The sequence below is a fragment of the Gymnoscopelus microlampas genome, assembly GCF_963454915.1.
Source record: "Gymnoscopelus microlampas genome assembly, chromosome: 12".
Classification (NCBI taxonomy): domain Eukaryota; kingdom Metazoa; phylum Chordata; class Actinopteri; order Myctophiformes; family Myctophidae; genus Gymnoscopelus; species Gymnoscopelus microlampas.
The window spans coordinates 22,177,604-22,195,905 of NC_139949.1; the positions used below are offsets into that span (position 1 = coordinate 22,177,604).

Consider the following 18,302-nt stretch of genomic DNA (forward strand, 5'->3'; position numbering starts at 1 on the left):
TCTGCACTCCTCCCCTCAGACGCAGCACTAGCTAGAGGGTGGATTCCTTCTGGGTGTTGGAGTCAGACAGACGGGGTGAAGCCATCCTCCAGTTTGTTTAGCAGCAAAGATCAGCCTCTACTGTTGATCAGGAGGGAATCCCTCCCTTGTCCTGGATTCTGGTCATCATGTTCTCAACGTCATCACCTGGCTCATCCTCCTGGGTTATGATCTTTGCCAGCGCGAGGGTCTTGACGAAGATCTACATTCCCCCACCCGTCTGAGAGCAGTGATGCCTCAGCCTGCGTCTGAGGCATCTCGTTTGCCAGTGAAGATCAGCCTCAAGCTTTCTAGTTCTTCTTCTTTATCAGAGCCTGGTTGATGCTGGGCATCACACCGCCATGAGAGATGGTGACCCTGCCCAGGAGCTTGTTGAGCTCCTCGTCGTTGCGAACGGCCAGCTGTAGGTGACGGGGGCTGATGCGGGTTTTCTTGTTCTCGCGGGCGGCGTTCCCAGCCAGCTCCAGGATCTCAGCGGTCAGGTACTCGAGGACGGCCGCCAGGTAGACCGAGGCGCCGGCGCCGACGCGCTTGGCATAGCTGCCTTTACGCAGCAGCCTGTGGACACGGCCCACGGGGAACTGTAGCCCGGCACGGGATGAACGAGACTTGGGCTTAGCCCTAACTTTCAATTTTCTACCTCTTCCACTCATGATTAAGTTGTCTTTCCTTTATTACACGTTCACAAACAAAAAGCGACTGCAGTGAATGAACACTCTCTCTGTCTTTTATGTTGGCAGAATGGCGGTGATATCACAGTTAGCTCCGATACCGCATCGTGATTGGATGAGAGGCATTGTCGGTGTTTCCAAATATAGACATATAGAATTCAGAACCAATACACCTTATTCAGCTTACATTTATCCTTCATGTTCTTCACATGCGAATGATAAATACAAATAATGAGATGTACTATCTTATATTCTTAAATCTTTAACCAGCACTCTGTATCAATCTCTTACTGCAAACACCTACACTGCAAAACCATGAGTGTTCATTAACTCGCGGATTTGGGATTTAGCATTTTATGAATTAGCATCACTGATATTCTAATGTCTATTTAAATGTGAGATATGCTGTATAGAAAGATTGGCTTGTTAGCGGAAGTCTTTGAACCGATTGATTAGCTGGGACAGTCTGAACATCCACTGTCAATGTGGATTGTGAGACACAGGATTAGCTCTCTTGGGGCCTTATTTAGAAGACTAGTGCATGGATTCCTTAGTAAAAGTGTACATGCGCACATGCCTGATATGATATCCCACACCGTTAACTCCCACAACTCCCGCATAACATAATGCATATTTGAGCAGCCCAGTGGTTGCAGCGGTCGAAGCTGCAATCCAGAGATGTTTTTATTTTGTGAATAAAAAAGTTATTTTTACCAATCTGTATGGTAGAATACTTAATACTCTATAACTAACACAACTGTGGTGGTTGGAGGCTAGATGCGTTCCCGGTCTTAATGGGTTAAGACAACAAGAGCTACAGTTTTTCTAACCTTGCATGACCTGAACTGACTAGCGGGATCCAGTCTAGGCTACGAATTCCCTAAATAATATCTCTATCCCGGTAGGGAGCTCCAGAGTTAATGTTCCCCCACAAGAATGTTGAAAATCGGGCAGCCTAATCGTCGCTATGAGTTAGAATAAAACACAGACATAAGGACGAATTGTACCAACAAGTACTTGCAGAAACTTTAAGACCGGGAACGCATCTGTGTGTCATTTTTTTATTTCGTTGGGCTATTCAAAAATAGCAGATCTACAAGCTCATAGCACAGCACCGAGTGCCGCGCTATGAGCTTGTAGATCTGCTATTTTTTTTGAAAAATCATGAAAAGTTGTGCAAAAGTTGTACGATTTATATGATTTAAGAGGTTGTAGGTAGGCCCTACCACTATGACAGCCCTGGTAATTATCTATTCGTAACTCAGAGAGTGTAATGTGTAACCAGATGAACCTTAATGGGTCCATTTGGTTACATTTGTACACTCTAGTTAAATTAAAGCGGCAGTCTGTAAAATGTAAGTCCTTCTCGTGATTCGAACCCAGGTGTCCCACACAGGACACAACATTGGCCACTTGGCCATTATATTATGATATTACGTTTTGAACTTCGGCCACTACCACGTTTTTCAATCACTCTTGTTCCATTCAAACACAGGGATTACATTGGTCAGTAGAAGAGCAGGGAGATGACCTCCAACCACCGCAATTAACACTATTACAGTATAGTAATATTATACTGTAATAGTCTATTATAGTTTCATTTACTAAAAAATAAAAGATTAAAAAATAATCTGGATTCCAGCTTTAACACTGTAGCGTGACGTTTTTAGTGTCATCAGAGATGATGAGAAATACTGCACATGACTCCTTCAGCTCATAGTTAAATTAACATTAACAACACAGTATCATGAATACTAGTCTGTCAGACTCAGAATTAAATGACAGACTATGAGCAAGAACAGGTCTGTATGCCCCATTGAACTTAGACGGAAATAGACTAGATGATTGTCTGTCAGTGTGATCTTATGATTACATATGAATGCAACTCAAAAAAGTATTTGCCGTTTAGATACTTTTTTTTTATATCACTGTATAATTTATTCAAAGGATTAGTGCCCTTCTGCCATATAAGTGTGCATGGTTGAATTTGATCAAAACAAATGTGACACGAGACAGCAAGGCTTTCTTCAAACAACCTTTTTATTCTTTTACTTTTTACTATGCCTATTTCCTTAAGCTCATATTTCCCTCGCTAAATATTTTCAAAGGGAATGTTGAAAATATAAAGCATATCTTTGATCATTTTGGGTACCGAAGGTCATTTTTAGCTCACTGAAAAACATTTTTCAAAAGCAATCGTGAATGTGTAATCTGTTAGCTCATTCTTGCTGCCACTTCAAACACGCGTCTCTGTAAGCGTCTAAAATGAGCATCTAGAGTCTAGAAGGTTCAGCCATGCCCTTCTCACATGGGTACAATCAAAAGAGGAAAGGAAAATATGTAGAGATTGATTGAATTTAACCCATTCAAACCGGGAACGCATCTCTGTCATTCTTAGATTTCTTTGGGCTATTCAAAAGCAGATGTACAAGCTCATAGCGCAGCACCAAGTGAGCTATGAGCTTGTAGATCTGCTATTTCACGATGAAAAATCGTGAACATTTTTGTGCAAATCTTTGCTTCTGGGGATTCTACAAATGATTCTACAGTTCTTTTGAAAAAAAAACCGATGTTGCTATAATATCAGTGGCTCTCAAACTTTTTTCATGTCAAGGACCCCCCAAAATGATATATTTGGCCGTGGACCCCCATCTCAAAATATGCTCTTCCAGGGACCCCCCAGAAGCAAATATTTGAGTTACACATGTTTGCTTAAATATATATATATATATATATATATATATATATATATATATATATATATATATATATATATATATATATATATATATATATATTCATTCAAAGATTTGCCCCAAAAAAAAAATCACAATTTTTGAAAATAGCAGATCTACAAGCTCATAGCGCGGCACTCGGTGCTGCGCTATGAGCTTGTATATCTGCTATTTTTGAATAGCCCAAGAAATCTTAAAATGACACTCAGATGCGTTCCCGGTCTTAAAGGGTTAAAATGTACAAGCGTATGATTATACACGCAACCCCAGTTGCTGAGCTTCTTTTGTCCGTGCTTTAATGTTGAGAGATTAAAGAAAAGTGATGTAGTTTATGAATAGCAGACGCTCTGGCAATGCCATTGCACAATGAGCACAACCTGGTTAATTATACGACAGTAGCTCTGAGCTTTTTTAGGTTTACATTTATTCATTTTTTGCAGGCAAATAAACAAGTAAACAATGGACCAATCAACACACAGGTGGCTCCAAACCTATATTTTGGCCGGTGCCTTACCCGTTGGCATCACCCGCTACCCGTGAATTACCACACCTATGCATAATGTAACGGGTAGCGCAGGTGTTGTATAGGGATAAGGCCGAAGATAGCTTTTTTTGCGCGGGAACGCTCCGTGCACAATGCTAGGATTTGTCAGAAGCGCTTTTTAATACTTTACATTGGATTTATTTTTACCAACACACGTAAAGGGTGTTCAATAGCACTGATTTATGGAGAAAAATGCAAAAGCATCAAAAATGAAGTTAGCTGGTTTCTGCCCGACAGTCAGCAATGATAATGCATTAAGACACAGAGCACTAAGATATTACGAAACACACATAAAAGGACATATGAATACTATAAAAAAATAATAAGAATAGGTTCAAATAAAACTGACATTATATAAACATTACAGTACAAAAGTGTTTTTAAAAGTAAAAGACAGCAGCAAACAGAATGGTCTTTATCTTTGATATAGTAAAACATAGTTGAGTTGCCTTGGAGTTTGTTACAGATAGAGTACTGTAGGTGGTGCATAGAAAGTTTAGAAAGCAGACTTTGTCCCAGATGATGAGGAGAGAGAGGTCTGGATGGTTCATTGATGTATCACACAAAATCAGAAATGTATTATTTTGACCCTAAACCATTCAATGTTTAACCAACTGTAGTATTTTGAAATCAATGCTTTGACAGACAGGGAGCCAGCAGTGTAAAGAAGATCTGAGACCTGGAGTGGTATGATTCACTTTGGAATCGATGTAGCAGCTGTCTGATCGATTGGGGGGAGGGGGGGGGGGGGTGTTGTAGAGACACCGTTAAGGCTGTAGTGGGTTTAAGTGAAACACAAGGACACCTGCACAGCTACAGTACTTTGAACAGCAAAATGTATGAACAACTAAGCTTGAGAAGTGTCTACATGTCTGTTCTATCTGTTTTTAACCCATTAAAGGGGGATACCACTCGTTTTCAACATTGAACCGTGTCATAACCTTAGAACTGTGTGGAAATAAGAAAAAAAAAGCCCCCCCCCCCCTTCTATGTCACCTATAGAACTGGAGAATTGATTGCTGGGGTTTCAGCTGGAAGTGAAATTCACCATTCTAGTGAATGCAGCAGCCTATAGGGGGCGGAGCCAAAGAGTACACCGACCGTATGTCACTGATCACATGACCCCAACAATCAATTCTACAGTTTTAGTTTAGGTGACATAGAGGGGGGGGGGGCTTTTTTTTCTTATTTCCACACAACAGTTCTATGGTATGTTATGACATGGTTCAATGTTGAAAATGAGTGTTATCCCCCTTTAAGACCTGAGGCCGATTCTACAAAATGCCTTCTAAATCAGTGGTTCCCTCAAACTTTTTCGTGCCAAGGACGGCCGTGAAATTATACGTTTTTGGCCGTGGACACCCCACCCCACCCCACCCTTCTGAAAATGTTTTTTTTTTAATCCTACGAGGTTTTCTGAAATGGGTTAAAGGGACTACACCATGAATTTTAACTTTTCCTTCTTTTCTGTGTGTTTTTGGTCTCCCCTACCTCTCTTCTATCCCAAAAAATACCCCAGTTTGAACACTCAGACTTTCACAGCAAATCTGGGGTTTTATGTAAATTTGTCTCAAAACAGGCCAAACTGATTTGCCCCCGCACGTGACGTCACAAGGGATACCTACTTTGTATAATCCCTCCCGTTATTCAGTTCCAACATTTCAATTTAGTTTTTTTTACTTTTCCCCCTCAGAACGAGGAGATAACATGCATACAAACTGGCTCAATAGTGCCACGTGCCAAATCAGGACAATGTGGTATTGCAGGTGAAAGTGCTTTATAAGCCAGAGAGAAGTTAGTTGGAATGAGTATATCTGAGGCTTGATTTAGGCTCAAACCTTTTGAAAAACGTTTGAGGGACATAAACAATGTGATATTAAATGTGTTTTTGTTTTTTTTCATGGTCATGGTGTAGATCCTTTAAAGCAAAAGTTCTCACTCCCCTCTGATGATGGAACGTCTGCCTCGGCCCCTATCATCTTCTGGGATCTGACGAAATCAGAACGCCTTTGTTTTCCCCGGACCCCCCCCCACCCCACCACCCCTCCACACCTGTTTAAAAAGTGATTAAAAGCCCCATCGTCCCTCAGTGAGTCTATACATAATGTGCTGATGATGAGGAATAAAAGTGTATTTCGGGCATTTAGTTAATTAGTAGGCTGATGATTTCCCCCAGGAAAGCATGCAGCACCCTGACTGAGCTCCTCCGTATTAAAGTGGTGTCATTAAAAAGCAGAGAGATGCTAATTAAAGGCATATAGAGTATCTGGGGGATGATATAGCATGTCCCCAAGTTTTGAAGCTATAGCTACAGTATACTTAACACACTTCCATTACTGCACAGCGTCACACGCGGTACTTACAGTCTCAGCAGTGTATGCACATGGGCCAAGCAGAGAGAACTCCCAGAGGTTTTTATTATCCAGCACAGAAATAAGGTTGAAATGGCATGTTGAACCAAACGTTATAGTTTGAGGCCCCTAGGATTGAACAGCTACAGAGTACAGAAGTCCTGACGTCACTCGTTCATCCCCTGGTTCGTAAAGTAATTTCTCTATGGAGAATAACATTGGGTCATCTTAGAATCGTCTCATATAAGAATTGTGGTCCAAAAATAAACAAACTGTCTCGGCGATATTGTCAGGGGGGTGGCTCTGTATCGTTTATGATAGTCAGTCACTTATATTTGATACAGCCTGTTTCTGGCGAAAATGTAACTCATTCGGCGGAAGTAACATTATCGTTTTCTCACCGTCAGTTGATGCTTCATATCCATAAGAGTCAAACCGCCATGGTCATTTGTTTATTTTAGGAACACAGTTCTTATTTGACGCGATATTAAACACGTCTATGGGAATTCAGAACGGGGGTGGAAAACCGCAAACCAGGTAGGATGTGTAAATTACGTCAGACTTCGGTGCTCTACAGTATGTAGGAGATATATTAAGTAAATCTTTAAAGGAATAGTGATCAATGAACAGCCAGTCTTGCATCTCAAATGCCATTTCTTTATTGAATGTTAAGATTCTAAGGTTTCACGAAATGCATACAGTTTCAATGCCGTTCTAGCTAATAATTCTGCAACGTAAATAGTGAGGGACTAAAATATAACATGTTTTAAATAATCATGTTACCATAATTATTATCATATCTGACTTACAATATGGCAGATGTGTCATATTGTAGCTTATTTGCTGTTGCTAAAAGACAAAAGGTAAAGTAAAGGCAGGGGTGTAAAGTAACTAAGTACATTTACTCAAGTACTGCACTTAAGTACAATTTTGAGGTACTTTTACTTTACTGGAGTTTTTCCAATTTTACATACTTCTAGTTCTACTCCACTACATCTCAGAGGCAAATGTTGTACTTTTACTCCACTACAATTATTTGAAAGCTTTAGTTACTTTGCAGATATACATTATTATATTATAAAACACACCACTTTAGTCCTATTTTTATACCTAGGCCATTTGAAAATAGCAGATCTACAAGCTCACAACGCGTTGCATTGCGACGCGTTGTGAGCTTGTAGATCTGCTATTTTCAAACATTTTGTACTTTCACCTTTGGTATTTAAGTACATTTTCATACCAATACTTTTGTACTTTTACTCAAGCAAATTTTTGAATTCCGGACTTTTACTTCTAACAGAGTACTTCTACATTGCAGTACCGATACTTTTACTTAAGTAAAACATTTGAGTACTTTTTCCACCACTGAGTAAAGGTAGAAAGAAGAACATCCAAGACACTGACTTCAGTGTTTTCACCCATTATTTTGATGTTGAGTAATACTAAACACAAAGGCTGAAGTATGTGAACGTTCATAATACTTTACACCAGCTTTCAGCAGAAGCAGCACCATCGCTTAACCCCCAAGACAAGACCAGGCAAAAAATAACCTCAGCCAATTAAAGAACACCATCTGTTGGAGTGATACTCTGTAAGTTACCAGAGCGCTGTGTCAACAGTAACACACCTGAAATAATCCTCTAAGACAGGGGTCTTCAACAGGGGGTCCGGGACCCCTAGGGGGTCCTCAGAGTTACTACAGGGGGTCCGCCAAATCTTTGTGTGATATGATTTTTTTTTTACCTTAACCACTTGAACCCTAGCATCCCCTTTTCTGAGGAGAACTTTAGCCAAAAATAGCAGATCTACAAGCTCTCAACGCCTCGCGCTGCGAGGCGTTGAGAGCTTGTAGATCGGCTATTTTTGGCAAAGAGGCTATAGGTGTAGAGGGAAAAAAGAGCAGACTAAGTAAAAAAAAAAACATATCTCATCTGAAACACAATTTTATACAATATAGAGTAGGGGGTCCCTGCTTTATCTCTCTCTCAGCTAGGGGGTCCTTGGCCTGAAAAGGTTGAAGACCCCTGCTCTAAGACTACAGCTGTAGGTACTGTATGCACCTCCAAAAGAGCTTTCACTTCTTCTCATAGCGGGCGCCACAAATTATGTACAAACGGTACAAACCTCCTTGTGTCCCGATGGCTGCATCCCACGACTGACAAAGCCCTGGGTAATGGTTAAAGGGATATTTCACTTTCAAGCTAATTTTGGGTGATTTTATCGTCTACTCAAGCTTTTGTCAGCCTCCCAGACAGTTTTTAAGTTGCTTGATTCAGTATTTAGACGTTTGATATTCATTTTATCAGACACGCCCCCTTCCTATACAAACCCATTGTAACTTCAAACTCCATTTTAACCATGCTAGATTAATCCTTGGTTCTGGTGACTGATCTTGTCCTTCTAATTCGTGAGGAGACCTTGTTTTTTCAATTACTTTTTTCATTTATTTTTAATATATATATATATTTTTAAAACCAAATATAACAAAAAGTAAATAAATGAAAAGGGTAATTGAAAAAACACGGCCCCCTCACGTATTAGGAGGGCAGGGACAGAACCAAGGACGGGTGTTTTTGATAAATCTAACATTAAAATGGAGTTAATGGAGTTATTTTAATGTTAGATTTATCGAAAACACCCGTCCTTGGTTCTGGTGACTCACCCTGCCCTCCTAATACGTGTGGGGCCGTGTTTACTTTTTACTTTTTCATTCATTTATTTATTTTTTGTTTTTTGTTGTATTTGTTTTTTTACATTTAAAAAATATATATTAAAAATAAATGAAAAAAGTAATTGGAAAAACACGGTCTCCTCACGTATTAGAAGGACAAGATCAGTCGCCAGAACCAAGGACGGGTGTTTCCGATTAATCTAGCATGGTTAAAATGGACTTTGAAGTTACAATGGGTTTGTATAGACGGGTTTCATGTTTGTAAACATTGAGAGGATATGACCGCGCAGAGGAGGGGGAAGCCTATAGAGGGCGCCATTACCCGCAGCAGCTCTGGTCAAATGTCCATTCATAAAATAAATGATCTTCACCGGGTTTAATGAAAGTAGATTAAATTGTGCAGTTTGTAATACCTTGTTTACTCAATAAAAATGATTTGTCGAAAGTTGGATCTGTTTGTATATAATAGCAGCATTATGCCTATTATGCCTATAATAGCAGAATTATGGCTATCTAACTCCCGAACATAACAACAGAGTGAACGGCGCTCGTTTTCGTTTCCCCCGAGCATGCGCAGATTGCGCATTCTGCTCTGTGATGACGTCGCGCGGAAATCCGTCTATAGGAAGGGGGCGTGTCTGATAAAAATCACACCCAGTGTGAAGTGGGCGGTGTGGTCACAGTGGTCATCACAGTGGGTGATTCACTTAAAAAAACATAAATGTGTTTTTTTTAAGTGCACAGTCCTATTTATAGGACTGCACATGTGTCATGCGTTTCACTAGCCAATCACAGTCCTGAATAGAGTCAACCAGTGTACAATGGTGGCCAATCACGGTGCAGGGTTAGGGGGGTACTATGGTGGCCAATCACAGCGCAGGGTTGGGGGGGTGCAATGGGTGGGGGTCCAAACCTCACATATAGGGGCGGTTGCACCGCCCAAAAATGAATATCAAATATCTAAATACTGAATCAAGTAACTTAAAAACGGTCTGGGGTGCTCACAAAAGTAAAAGTAGACGATAAAATGACCCAAAATTCCTTTGAAAGTGAAATATCCCTTTAACAATTGTCACGGGTACTTGGGGGAGGGGGACTTTTTCTTTTGAAAGAATTTGTGGTTGCTTCTCTCTCTCTCTCTCTCTCTCTCTCTCTCTCTCTCTCTCTCTCTCTCTCTCTCTCTCTCTCTCTCTCTCTCTCTCTCCCTCTCTCTCTCTCGCGCTCCTTCCTATTCTCGTAGTCTCTCTCCTCCTCTCCTGTCTGTCTCTCTATCTCTTCGTGGAATCGTTTGAGCTTGTGTTCAATGTGTTGCAGGTTATATCAGGATAATTATGCACAGCTGCGTCGACTTTATCTTTGAATATGCCTTGTAATGTTGTAGGCTGCGGTTTATTTTTGAATGCTTTGACTTTAAAGAGATTTGTGCTGCCCTGTAGCTGTCCATGGTGCTGAACCATTCACCAAACGTGGATATTGTAATGTCCAGTGCAGGGACTTTACACACTGACAGTGATTCTCTCATGTACACAATTACAAAGGATAAGGAGGACAAAGGTTTGTCGTCTAATTCGTCCCTGATAAGAGCAACTGAACCTGTTGTTGCCTGGTGCGAAACATACACGTGTTTGTGTTGTGTGCTCCCGGCCTGCTCGCCATAACACCATATTTCATCTGGCCTGTGCTGCACGGGAATACATACTAAAGGTGTGTGTGTGTGTGTGTGTGTGTGTGTGTGTGTGTGTGTGTGTGTGTGTGTACTCATATCTGGAAGCCTGGGCCATGTATATAAGCTGACCACGAGTGGACAAGCAATCGCTGGCATGACAAAAAACAAAGCCAAACAACTTGCGAAATATTGCTCTGTTTCCGCTATTATAGGCAGTTCGTCTGTGTGGAGGAGGAGGTGCCATGTGTATCCTTAGGGACCATGAACTATCAACCCCGTTATATTTGTTTCCCTGAAAATTAATTGTAATTTGTGGATGCAAATAAAGAATTAAAGTGTGTGTATGTGCGTGCGTGTGCGTGTGTGTGTCAGAGAGAGAGAGAATTTATGCAGAGACTAACAAGTGTCTCTCCCTCTCTCTCTCTCTCTCGCTCTTTTGGAAACAAAGTGAATGGACTCACTCGTGGAAAATACCGACTCTTATTTTGTTTTAATCCTGAGCTTTTGATGGACTGATGACAATACATATACTTAACACCACATTTCACAGAAGTGTATACTGTATTTAGAACGACGCGCACGTGTGGGATTTTGAGACCACGGGAACATGCTGTGCGCACATACTGTGCAAATAGAACACGCTATGGTTCTGTGGCACCATCACTACATAATACATGTTGCTTAATAACCCATCTGTCCCCATTTACACACACACTGCAAGTCAGGACCAATTTCTTCTTTTCAAAAACACAGTGGATATAATAATAGGCTACATGAACTACATCAATAGGCTATTCCTTTGTTGTCTTTTGTGCGCTTTTTCTCCCTCTATTCTCCCCAATTTAGTTGTTAAGCCAATTAATTCCTCCCCACGCTCACTTCTGTGTGTTGTTGTCACTGCCGTTGTATCCTACGGACTCACCTGCCAGTGAGGTGCCCCCACCGGGAGGAAAGCGGCGCCGGCATGAGGGAAAAAAGTGAGGGGACGTTGCATGTTTTCACCTCGATGAATGAGGAGTCCATGTGTATCTGTGTCACTTTTTGATTCGAGCTAAAAAAGCATTCATTTACACTTTGGCTATTCAAAAATAGCAAATATACAAGCTCATAGCGCGGCACCGAGTGCCACGCTACAAGCTTGTAGATCTTCTATTTTCGAAAAATCGTGAAAATGTGCAAATCTTTGAATATATTATATTGTTTTAAAGCAACAACAAAATTACTCAAATCTTTGCATCTGGGTGGTCCCTGGAAAATATTTTGAGCTGGGGGTCGGCGGCCAAATACATATAATTCTGGGGGTCCTTGACATGAAAAAGTTTGAGCACCACTCATATAAAAACATACGTTTTTTTTTCAGAATACTGTTGGGATTTCGAAGACATTTGTAGAATCGGCTTCAGGTCTTAATGGGTTAACTGACGGGGGAACAACTTTGTTCCCCCGTATATTGCGCTGCAGTAATCTGATCCCTGGTCAGTCAGTCTATCGTAGCAGCACTTGATTCTTGCAGCCCGAGCCCCCCGCGGGCATCTGCTGCTTTTTACACCCACAGCCAGTTTACAAAGATCAACGATTTGTTGGGTGTTAGCTTGTCTGGCACCTATTTGATAGAGTTGAGAGAGCAACTGCGCGTAGCCAGTAGCAGAACCTGAACGGTCATTGTGGCGAGAGGCAAGCATGCAGCCAATACACAACAACGATAGTGCAACACATTGGGAAACGGTGGGGGACCAGCGCCGGTCAGGGAAAAATATAAAAAATAGACCAGCGAGATCGACAAGTCGATTGCTAAATAGTAGGCCTGACCTCGATTATTCAAATAATAGTCGACTAATCAGTCGAGGGGTGTCTGAGTCGACTGCCAATCCTTAGTCGAATTCTAAAAAATTTAAAAAAGTTTTTTATTTATTTTTGTATTATTCGACTGAGAGATTGGCCTAGTTTGTTATATTAATTAACTAATAGTTTGCCAAAAATAGGATATACATCATGATTTATTGGGAGAAACCAAGCAAGTATATGTTAAATCACACACTAAGCACCCCTACAGCCCAAATGGAATGTTCCTCTATTGCCTAACATTTTTATTTGCATGATTTGAGTGAGAGATTGGCAGTCGAATCAGACTGATTCAAATCATGCAAAAAAAGTAAAATAATCACGCTTTTTTTTTTTTTTTTGCAGTCGACTATTGGCAATTAGTCGCCAATCAGATTCGACTATACAAATCCTTAGTCGGGGACAGGCCTAATAAATAGTGGGGGGACATTCAGGCCCTTCTGATGCGGTGCCTATGCCAGGGGGGACATAGAGCCTCAGCCCTACTCTTCCCGCCCAACACTCCCCATGCTCACAGTTGCCACCCCAGCCCATAGCAACCCATTATTTTACACTTTGGCTATTCAAAAATAGCAGATCTACAAGCTCGTAGCGCGGCACCGAGTGCCGCGCTACGAGCTTGAATATATATTGTTTTAAAGCAAAAAAACAATTACTCAAATCTTTGCTTCTGGGTGGTCCCTGGAAAATATTTTGAGCTGGGGGTCGGCGGCCAAATACATATAATTCTGGGGGTCCTTGACATGAAAAATGTTGAACACCACTGATATAGAAACATAGTTTTTTTTCAGAATACTGTTGGGATTTCGAAGACATTTGTAGAATCGGCTTCAGGTCTATCACACTCCCCGCCCGGCCTCCCTCCCCCGAACACAGGACCAATTGTGTTCGTATATATAGACGCTTGACAAAGCCAGATGCACCACGGTGGATTTGAACCCCCAGACTCCGCAGTGCTGGGCAGGCACCTCTATGGCGCATAGTGGGAAAATCACACAAGTGATGTGTGACTTGTGGGACAGGCCAAAGGAATAATTATGCCGATCTCGGTAGCAACTAACTGTACCGCTGTGCCACCCAAGCGCCCTGTTATTCCTTCGTTCTTAACCTCCTGGGGGTGCAGCACCTGCGGTCTGGGTTTTTTATATCCCTAAGCTTCCAGAAAACGTGCACAAAAACAGACAAAATGAACCTTAACGGACAGGAGTATCCATACACATAAAACGTAGAGTATAAATGGGCCTTTACACTGATTATACATCAACACGATAGTGGCTGGTCTTCTCTAATCCCAGAGATATGAAGGCCACAGCCGTGTATCTTGAATAAATACACATCACAAACCGTTATTTATCATTTACTGATAAAAGATTAAGAGACGTTTCAGCCTATACCCGAAGTGTAAATAGGAATTTATTCCTTCGCATAATATTCTGACACGCGCATGTCCATCTGGCAGAGACAGAGCCCACATTGTTTGACACCAGATCAAACCTGTTTACTCTAGTAATGAAGGAATGAATACAGAAGTAGTAGTGGTCAAATAGAATAGAATACTTGTGAATGTGATACATTTTACATATAAAGCCTGACTGCTGTTGCACAGTGCTGTTGGTATTAAAAAGCCTTTATTTGATGTCTTCTTGATATGAAATGGCATGTCTTGAGTTGCCTTTTGTGGCAGAATACTGCTCATGTTGTGTATTGCACCTGAAGCAATGGGAGCTTATCCAGAATTTGTTAATATTTTTCGCTCCTCCCTTCGCCATAGCAGCCTAAGCACCGACTTGCTGTGTGGACTTAATTAGCCAAAGACATGAGGAGCAGGAAGGCTCCTAATTGGCTTCATTTACCTCGATAGTTATCTATTGTCAGGGGTTGGCTGGAGAATCTCTGTGGACGCCGGTAACATGCCTCCAGATATTCATGAGGCCAACGCATGGGAACCAGCTTACCTAGCTCATTATTGTAAAATATGTTACCAACCTGAGGTTTTGAGCTCTAGAGACACACGGCTCTTCAAAGTTGGTGTTGCTTCTGGAGTCTCTCTGGAGGTGAACCATCTCGTGATTTATTGTCTGCTGGACCAGTAAAAGGTCTCTGTAGAATCAATACAGTTAATAGGTGTGATCTATTCACACCCTGAGCTTATGTCGACACACTTTGCTTACTCGCCTCGTTCGCGGATCGGCGCGCGTGTCACAGGGAAGCAGACAACACCACACAAATAGTCTTAAAAGCTGAGTCGTGCTTCCGTAATAAGGCAGGGAACTCTGTGACTGCCCCAACCATGCCCCAGTCTGTCCTTTAATGAGGTCCTAATAACATTTGCCCCTCTGTCAGTGCCATGAAGGGGCTGTAATGACCACTCCATTCTTAGACTCCTCTTTTTAGCCTAATTACTTTCTTTTTTCCCCACTCCACCTATTTTTGTCTCCGCCAGGCCAAAAGGCATGGCGAGAGTATGTTTTACCCCCTGTACGTCAGTCCGTGTGTGTGTGTCCGCCCGTCCGTCATTCTGTCATTTTGTGTACAGCTAATCTCTGGCACCGTTGGCTTGATCGCAGTGGAACTGTTGCCGCAACATTTTCACATGGGCCTGTTATAGCGCCACCAGGAGGCCGCTTTTTGCAAAAGACATTTTTTTTACAGTACTCCTACAGATTTTATGCAAACATCACGCAAATAAGTACACAGTATCTCTATAGTCATGTGATCAACACGGATCTGTCCAATTTTCCATATTATATCCTGATTGGCTAAGGTTGGCTTCCAAAGCTTGCAGGATTGCTCCGTTTTCAACAAAATGCCTCAAATCATGAACGAAGCTTGCGATTTCCGTGAAATTTCACACGCACATTCCCACTAGGCCGAGGAATAAATGCCTTTTTATTTTTTTCAAATCAGCCTCATAGTGGTGCTATAAAAGGCCGATTTGCGTTTTTTAACTATAACTGCACCGATCTGCGTGAAACTTTGCACGCACACTCCCTAGAGGCCAAGGAAAATCTGCCCTGCATTTTGCACATTTGCCTTTCGTAGCACCACCAGGAGGCCGACTTATGTAAAACATTTTTTTTTATATTAAGCCTTCAGAATTTATCCAAATTTCACACACATGATCTCTATAGTCATGTGATCAGGATGGATCTGTTACATTTTTCATATTCCATCCTGATTGGCTAACATTGACATCTAAAGTTTGCAGGAGTGGCCCGTTTTCAACAAAATGCCACAAATCCTGAACGCAGTGTCCGATTGCGGTGACACTTTGCACGCACATTCACACTACGTTGAAGAACAAATGCCACCCTTTTAACATTGCCCCATTATAGCACCACCAGGAGGCCTTTCCTTTTTTATACAAATTCTATGAATTTTGTCCAAACATCATGCAAATCGGTACCCATTATCTATATAGTCAAGTGATCAAGATGGTTCAGTCCGATTTTTCATATTCCATCCTGATTAGCAAATTCCGAACATTGCTGCCCCACAATAACCTACCTCACCTGGTGGAGACCTGTGCTCCGAGGAGCACTTTTTCTAGTTTGATTTTTTATTCTTTTCACCTGGACGCAATGAAACATTTCAGCTTGGAGATGTTTGGAGATGAAGCATAACCCCTAAGCACTTTCAGATGTCTGTCTAAATTACAGTATGCGAGCACAATTCATGCAGTTTTGCCGTGAAAGGCTACAAGGGCTACTTCTTATGTCTGGGGGGAAAAAACAACAACACCGTGTTTTATTTTCACCTTTTTATATCTCTGTTTTGTTGCCAACAAATTGTTCCTGTCTTAAGAGCAATGAGCAATGACTGTACACAGTGCATATCTAACATTAATCGTGCAGAGCGATAGAGGCAGTCAGGGAGGAAGCAAACAGTCGCTACGTATTTCTCACACAGTTGCACTCACATTATTTCCCCCCCGAGTTCTGTCAGACCATTGGTTTCTTATGTGGCTCACAAGTACTGACAGATTGTGGTTGATAACGGTAACCTCACAAGCAAGAAGCAGCTTGCCTCAAACTTTTAAACACAAAGGCCCTGTCAGACCCACTGGATAAGGAGATAATAACGTTTTTTATGTTATGATAACAGCAAATTAGAAATAATGAAAAAAACAAACAGCTACTGCCGCCGTAGACCTGCAAAATAGTCTTATTATGTGGTTGAGATTTGCTATCGGAGCACAAAATGAGCGCTCTTCCCACAACCGTAAGAGTTATCTTTGAGGTGAAACACACAGAAACCTTAGGAGATTTGAAGGTACAATGGTAATATTTTGCATCGGAATCTTAAAATTGCCAAACGCTAGTATTGTATCACATTTTTATCTTAATTGGCTCCCTCTCTCCTGTGGAATTCCCAGATTTGCCCTGTAAATCCAAAGTAGTTGCAGCTCATTAGGAATCAACACGCTGCAATGCACTGATAACATAGGAGTTTAAATGAAAGGCAATTGCCGCACTTCAAAGGGGAAAAAAATAAAGTAAGAAACTAATTCACTTCTTGTCCTCTCCATTGCCTATAAGAAAGGAACATTGACTGTGATATGGCAAATATAATACACATTATAAAATGCCATCCACTCACGCCGGGAATGTTCCTGGACATTAGATTCTCCATGACAGCAATGCTATACTAGTAATATTTTTTGGAGGAAAATCAATAAACCCACTGTGCCTTACAAACTGGTGCCCTGATCCGCAGAGTAATAAAACCAATATATTTTTCAACCTAAACAATCATCCAGACGGTCCAGCTATAGCCCTTCGCCAAATGACCAAAGTGGTATTTTCACCTGACCTGACCCCTTATACTGTATCCGTGTGTTCCGTGGTGTTGGAGGTGTAAATCCACTCTATTTCTTTTGTTTGTACCGCTCCTATGTTTGTAATTGAAAATGTATTTCCTAATACAGGGGTGGGAAACTTTGATGATGGAGAGGGCCACTGTATTTCCACACTCACTCCAGAGGGCCACATTGCATAAAAGTGTCGGGCAGACACCTCTTATCTCCGTATTTTAACTTTTTTCGTAAATTAATTCCGTACTTCTCCATTCTATGTCACACAAAAGTAGCAACAATAGCCGATCTACAAGCTCAAAACGCGTCGCGCTGCGGCGCGTTTTGAGCTTGTAGATAGGCTATTTTTGCTATATTTGAATTGGTATCCTGATTTTTTTTTGTGCTATTTTTTAATTGGAATCCTGTAAAGTAACTTTCCTATTTAATTTCAAATGCATTTAGTTATACTTATGTTAACTTTATAAATTGAAATATAAATAAATACATTGGACATAAAAAAGACAATAGAATACTATAGTCATAGACTGAAGTAATTAAAGGTAGGGTAAGTGATTTGCATTGGTTATAATAAGTGTTAAATAGCTCTATGTTCTGATAGTACTCATTGCTATAGAGTGTTTGTTCAGTATTAGGAGTCTCCTTGTCTCTCCAGCTCTTTATTAAACAGGAAATGCATTTTCGTTTCAGTTTCATTTCCAATTTTATCCAACCAGGACAGAGAACTCAATCAGGATACAGATTAAACAAGTGAAATTGGAAGTGATGACACTAAGAAATGAGCAGACAAAATTGGAACTGGAACACTATACAAATTAAGCTTAAAAATGGGTACTTTCTCCTGATTGGCTGAGATTTTGACACCTACCGAAAAATGTATTTTCTGTTTATTAAAGAGCTGGAGAGACATGGAGACATCTGTTACTGAACAAACACTCTAAAGCAATGATTACTATCAGAATATAGTATT

The 18,302-nt window shown here is 41.1% G+C and overlaps 1 protein-coding gene across 1 annotated transcript; it reads right to left on the reverse strand.

Annotated features, from left to right (window-relative positions):
• Positions 1 to 329: 329 nt before the first annotated feature.
• Positions 330 to 692, reverse strand: LOC311057266 (histone H2A.J-like; the record flags this gene model as incomplete). The annotated part of the gene is made up of 1 exon (XM_084074217.1): positions 330 to 692. The coding sequence occupies one exon, from the start codon at positions 690 to 692 to the stop codon at positions 330 to 332; it is 363 nt and encodes a 120-aa protein (XP_083930343.1).
• Between the last annotated feature and the right edge of the window lie 17,610 nt (positions 693 to 18,302).